General features: G+C 49.0%; 1 protein-coding gene across 1 annotated transcript; it reads right to left on the reverse strand.

Moving 5' to 3' along the window:
* Positions 1-417: 417 nt before the first annotated feature.
* On the reverse strand, positions 418-792 carry LOC125546795 (uncharacterized). The gene has a single exon (XM_048710925.2). It carries the CDS (start codon positions 790-792, stop codon positions 418-420), a length of 375 nt encoding a protein of 124 aa, XP_048566882.2.
* Between the last annotated feature and the right edge of the window lie 5,726 nt (positions 793-6,518).

A 6,518-nucleotide genomic window follows, 5' to 3' on the forward strand; every position in this document is an offset into this window, starting at 1 on the left:
ATTTTCATCAGATTCATCCTCACTTGATTCAGAGGAGGGATATTTGAGTATCTTAGCACCTTTTGCCATGAAGCAATAGGTGGGAGTGTAGTCATCGTCGCTGTCGTCAGCAGTGCTGGGGAAGTCATTTTCATCAGTGTTGAAGATGGACTTGCTGACGAAACCAGTAGCGATGGCTAGGCTCGCCACACCAAAGTCTGACTCCTCAGATTCCTCCTCTTCCTCATTTTCCTCAGATTCAGCTTCAGAGTCCATTTCCTTGCCAATGAATGCCCGAGCCTTTTTGGAACTGCTCTTCGTGTGACATGAAGACTTTGAAGATTTTGACAATGAGGACTTTGAAGATTTCTTCTTCTTCTTTGAGTCATCGGAACTATCATCCTTGTACTTCTTCTTCTTCTTTGATTACTTCGCCCACTAAGGACAATCAGTAATGTAGTGGCCAGGTTTCTTGCATTTGTGGCAGGTCCTCTTCTTGTAATCACGGGATGAGGAATCTGATCTCATGTGAAAACATTTTGAAGATTTTCCAAAGCGGCCACGTCTTAAGAACTTCTCGAATTTCCTCATGAGCATTGCTAGATCCTCGCTTAGTTCTTCAGGATCACCAAGGCTGCTATCAGAATATTTTCCTTGAGATTCGGAAACTGCCTTGGCCTTCAGAGCGCGTGATCTTCCATAGCTTGTCCCGTAGAGGTCTCTCTTCTCAGCTAGTTGGAACTCATGAGTATTTAGCCTCTCGAGGATATCAGCAGGATCTAGTGGCTTGTAGTCTCCACATTCTTGAATCATCAGTGTAAGTGTATCGAATGAGGAATCAAGTGATCTCAGCAATTTCTTCACCACCTCATGGTCGGTGATGTCAGTGGCACCAAGTGCTTGAAGCTCATTTGAGATGTCAGTGAGGAGATCGAAGGTTTGCTGAACATTTTCATTGTCGAGTCTTTTGAAGTGGGTCAAGATATTGCGAAGAACGTCAACTTGAGAGTCGCGTTGAGTTTAGACTCCTTCGTTGACCTTGGACAACCTATCCGAGATAAGATTTGCCGTCTCCAAATCACTCACTCCGATGTACTGTCCTTTGCTTAGATGGCCACATATGGTATTCTTTGCTTGAGAGTCGAGTTGTTTGAATCTCTTCACATCAACAGCGTTCATGGAAGGAGTGATGGAGGGAACGCCATTTTCCACAACGTACCAGAGATCGTTGTCAATTACCTCAAGATGCATGCGCATCTTATTCTTCCAGTAGCGGTAGTCCATTGAGGGAGTACTGGACTAAGGGGTCCTCAGGCGTCCCGCCTGTTATCTATGGGCCGAACTGATGGGCTGTGAAGATACGAAGACCGAAGACTACACCCGTGTCCGGATACGACTCTCCTTGGCGTGGAAGGAAAGCTTGGAGAACAACTATGAAGATTCCATCTCATGTAACCGACTCTATGTAACCCTAGATTCCCCCGGTGCCTATATAAACTGGAGGGTGTAGTTCGAAAAGGATATACTCAATACCTTAGTCATACAGGCTAGACTTCTAGGGTTTAACCATTACGATCTCGTGATAGATCAACTCTTGTAAAACTCGTATGCATCAATATCAATCAAGCAGGACGTAGGGTATTACCTCCATCAAGAGGGTCCGAACCTGGCTAAAACTTCGTGTCCCTTGTCTCCTGTTACCATCAACCTTAGACGCACAGTTCGGGGCCCCCTGCCCGAGATCCGCCGGTTTTGACACCGACATTGTTGCTTTCATTGAGAGTTCCACTTTTCCATCGTTGCAGAGGTTGATGGCTCGACTTATCATCAAGGAAAATACCACCTTAGGAGGAGCTCTGGCCTCGGGCCAAACCCTCCGGCTAGGCGGTTTTACCATGATCGCCTGCTCGGCCTCTAAGCCGATGAGGATGACCTCCCGAGTCATTGAAAAACTTATCTGCATTGATCCTGGATACGCCAAACGGATGGATCCGGCGGAGTTATCGTCTTTCAACGAACTCTTAGATCACATCGCCGCCTTGGGAGTCGCTACAGACTACGATCGTATTGTGCTTAAACCCGACCAGAGACAGATTAATTCTCCACTGATCACCCACCAGATAGCGATAGTCGAGGAGCAAGATAACCCTTCCTCTATACTGAGGACGAATTATGTTCGGATCTCCGACCTCGAGAAGCCGGACACCTACCAGCAGAAAGTAATGCCTCGTCCTCCGAACTTAGAGTCGGACGGTGGGCTTCAAAAATCAGAAGATGCTCCGGAACCCGGACTGTTCAGTCCGGAAAAACCTCAGACTCCAGATCATCGATCGAGTCAGGGTTCAGATCCAACTCCAACAACCCACCTAGACATAAGCGCTCTCGTGACCATCCAACAGCAGCCCCAGGAAACGGTCCACCACTTTTGGGCCAGGTTCCTCCTTGTCAAGGACAAGGTCAAAGATTGCCATGACGAGGACGCAATATCAGCATTCCGCAACAATTGCACGAATAAAGGACTCCTCAAAGCCATTAATTGCCGCCGCATACTACACTTCGCTGACTTGGCAACTATTGTACAGAAGTACAGTGCAGCGCCTGGAGAGATCAGACAGTCTGGGAGCTATCGGTCCCAACTCAACCACTGGTCTAGGGAAAAAGGGCGCACCCCTGTAACGTGCCTAGGCCAATAGCCAAAAAATGCAAACCCATTACGCGGCGCGGAACCGTTCTGGAGGGATGGCTTGATGGCCCATGCAAAATACACACCAGACCGGATACCATACCAACCCACAGCCTTAGAGCATGTTGGAAACTCCGGTAGGTAGCCAAAAACGGCGAGGACACCCTCACCAAAGACACCCCGGAGCAACACCCTCCAGAAGACGACAAACCCAGAGTCCTGACAGTCTTTGAGACATTCACTTCAAACAATAGGCGCAAAAGAGGACTCTGCAAACTCGCCGAAGTCTGCCAGATCACAACAATAAACCCTTGGAACGACACAGCGATAACCTTTAACGATGGCGATGAACCAAAACACATGACAGACCGAACACCAGCCGCCTTGGTCCTCAGCCCAATCGTGGATGGCTTTCGGCTCACCAAGGTTCTCATGGACGGCGGCAGCAGACTGAACCTCATCTCTGAGGATACAATACGAAAAATGGAAATAGACAAGAGTTGCATCAAGCAAAGCAGCACGACCTTCCAAGGAATCATTCCCAATCGGGAGCCACGGTGTGTGGGAAAAATCACGCTCGACGTGGTATTAGGCACACCGGAGAACTATCGGTCCGAAGATATAACCTTCCAGGTGGCGCCCTTCAACAGCGGATATCACGCCCTCTTAGGGCGAGATGCATTTACGCGCTTTCAAGCAATACCCCATTATGGGTACATGAAGCTTAAGATGCCCGGGCCCCACGGTATAATCACTCTAGTTAGTGATCTGGACATAGCACTCCGCGCCGAGAATAAAACCGCGTCCCTGGCCCTTGAGGCATTATCTGAAGCCCTCGCGGCCGAAGAGTTAACCATGTTGCGCTCCACAGTGGACAAAGATGATGTGGTCCTAGAAAAACGACCCAAATCCACCTCATTCAAACCGGCAGAAGAAATAGTCAAATTCCAAGTCCATCCAACGGACCCCAAGAAGAGAGTGTCCATCAGAGCACAACTAGACCCGACAGTTGACGCCGCTCTACGAGAGTTCCTGCGCGAGAATTGGGATATATTCACCTGGAACCCTTCTGATATGCCAGGAATCCCACACGAGTTGGCTGAACATAGCCTCAATATATTGAAGGGACACAAGCCGGTCAAGCAAACACTGCGGTGCTTTTCCGAACCCAAAGGCCAAGCTATGGGGGAAGAGCTAGCCAAGTTAATCGAGACCGGATTCATTTGACAAATAAAACATCCGGACTGGCTAGCAAATTTGGTGATGGAACCAAAGAAGGACAAATCCTGGCGCCTGTGCCTCGATTTCAAAGACCTCAAGAAGGCATGCTCCAGGGCTCCCTTCTCCTCCCCCGCGACGATTAAATCATTGACGCCACCACAGGACACGACTCACTATGTTTTCTTGACGCATATTCCGGGTACCATCAAATCAAAATGAAGGAATCCGAGCAAGATGCAACAGTATTCATCACCCCATATGGGCCATTCCGCTTCAACACCATGCCCTTCGGGCTCAAGAACGCTGGCGCCACATACCAATGCATGATTCAAACATGCATGGAGAAACAGATCGGCAAACGGTTGAAGCTTATGTGGACAACATCGTCATCAAAACTAGGCACGTCGAAACACTAATAGACGATTTATGTCTCACATTCGACAACCTCCGCGTGTATGACATTAAGCTCAATCCGAAAAAATGTGTTTTCAGTGTCCCTGCTGGAAAGCTGCTGGGCTTCATCATTTCCAATAGGGGAATTGAAGCAAACCCAGCCAAAATCCGAGCTTTGTCACAATTGACTAAGCCAACAGACCTTAAACAAGTTCAAAAGCTCGTGGGTTGCGTAGCAGCTCTAAGCCGCTTTATCTCCAGATTGGGAGAAAAGGCACGGCCACTTTATCGCCCTCTATGGCGAACCGACCACTTTGAGTGGAAGGACGCGGCAACAGCCGGACTGGAGGAAATAAAAGCCCTCCTTGCGAGCAATCCAATCGTGGCCGCACCAAACGCCGGCGAACCGATGTTATTATACATATCGGCAACACATCAGGTGGTGAGCGTCGTACTCGTCATTGAACGAGAACAGGACGTGCATAAATTCCCGCTTCAGAACCCAGTATACTATGTATCTACTGTCCTCACACCATGCAAATCCCGGTACCCTCATTATCAAAAGATAGCATACACGGTCTTCATGGCATCCCAAAAGATCTGTCACTACTTTCAGGAGTGTTCGATCACGGTGGCCTCCGAAGTACCACTCAATGACATTATAGACAATCGCGATGCTACGGGCCAGATTGCCAAATGGGCCATCGAGCTCCTCCCATTCGACATTACAGATAAACCACGTCGAGCTATCAAATCCCAGGTACTGGCCGACTTCGTCGCCGAATGGACAGAGGCCAAACTCCCTAAAGAGTATGGCACATACTCCAGTTGTATCATGTCTTTCGACGACTCCAAAATGCTGGCAGGGTTAGGAGCGGGCGTCGTTTTAACGTCCCCTACTGGAGATGTCATTCAGTACGTCCTTCAAATATTATACACAGACTCCAACAATGCAGACGAATACGAGGCCTTATTACATGGTCTTGGATGACTATCTCCATGGGCATACAACGCCTAGTGGTGCGTGGGGACTCAAACCTAGCAATATCTCAAATAAATGGATACTTCGATGCCAAAGATCCGAAGATGGCAGTGTGTCATAACGCAGTCATAAAAATGTTGGCCCGGTTCGAGGGGCTCGAGTTCCATCATGTGGCTCGAGAAAGTAATCAAGCGGCAGATGCTCTTGCTCGTATCGGTGCTAAGAGCGACCCCGTCCCACCTAATATCTTCCTGGAAAGGCTTTTTAAGCCATCTGTGGTGTGGTAGGGGGGAAAACGGCAATACTAGTCTAGATCCAAACATAACCCCAGATCCCGGAAACACCGACGTCATTGGGGGCTCAGCCACCGACATAACACTATCGGCACATCTCATCATGGTAGTCATTGCCCCATGGACCGAACCCTTCCTGGCCTACCTTAATAGGAAGGAACTTCCTGAGGACCAGAATGAGGCCCGCTGCATTATCCGGCGTTCAAAAGCCTACAAGGATCATGATGGAGAGCTCTATAAGAAAAGTGCTACCAGAGTTCTTCGACGATGTATATCCGCGGAAGAGGGGCAGCAGCTCTTAGCTGAAATTCATGCCGGACTCGGCGGTCACCACGCCGCAGCTCGGGCCCTTGTTAGCAAGGCCTTCCATACAGGGTTTTATTGGCCGACGGCCCAAGCAGATGCACAGGACCTTGTCCAACATTGCGTTGGATGCCAACTCTTTGCCAACCAAAGCCATATGCCCCCCATTGCCTTACAAACAATCCCCATCACTTGGCCTTTTGCGGTATGGGGGCTCGATATGGTCGAACCCCTTAAAGGAGGAAGTCATAAGAGAAAGTATCTGCTGGTCATGGTGGATAAATTCACTAAGTGGATAGAGGCCAAACCAGTCAAAACGGCCAAAGCGGGGCCAATAATAGATTTCATATCCGGCGTGGTACACTGTTACGGTGTCCCGCACAGTATAATCACCGATAATGGCTCCAACTTTACAGCCGATGAGGTGAAAACCTGGTGCGCTAATCTAGGAATTAAGCTCGATTATGCCTCTGTCTATCACCCGCAGACAAATGATCAAGTCGAATGGGCTAATGGTATTATTATGATCGGCATCAAACCCATACTAGTGCGGTCTTTGAAGGAATCGGACAGGCACTAGGTGGAGGAACTTGACTCCGTACTCTGGGGGCTGCGGACCACGCCCAACCGCACAACTGGATATACACCCTTCTTCTTGGTGTAC

Source organism: Triticum urartu, chromosome 3A (assembly GCF_056163025.1).
Source record: "Triticum urartu cultivar PI428250 chromosome 3A, HENAU_Tu73, whole genome shotgun sequence".
Classification (NCBI taxonomy): Eukaryota; Viridiplantae; Streptophyta; class Magnoliopsida; order Poales; family Poaceae; genus Triticum; species Triticum urartu.

Excerpts from the sequence above, each read along its gene's own strand:
- LOC125546795 (XM_048710925.2), bottom strand. The coding sequence starts at position 792 with ATGATTCAAGAATGTGGAGACTACAAGCCACTAGATCCTGCTGATATC.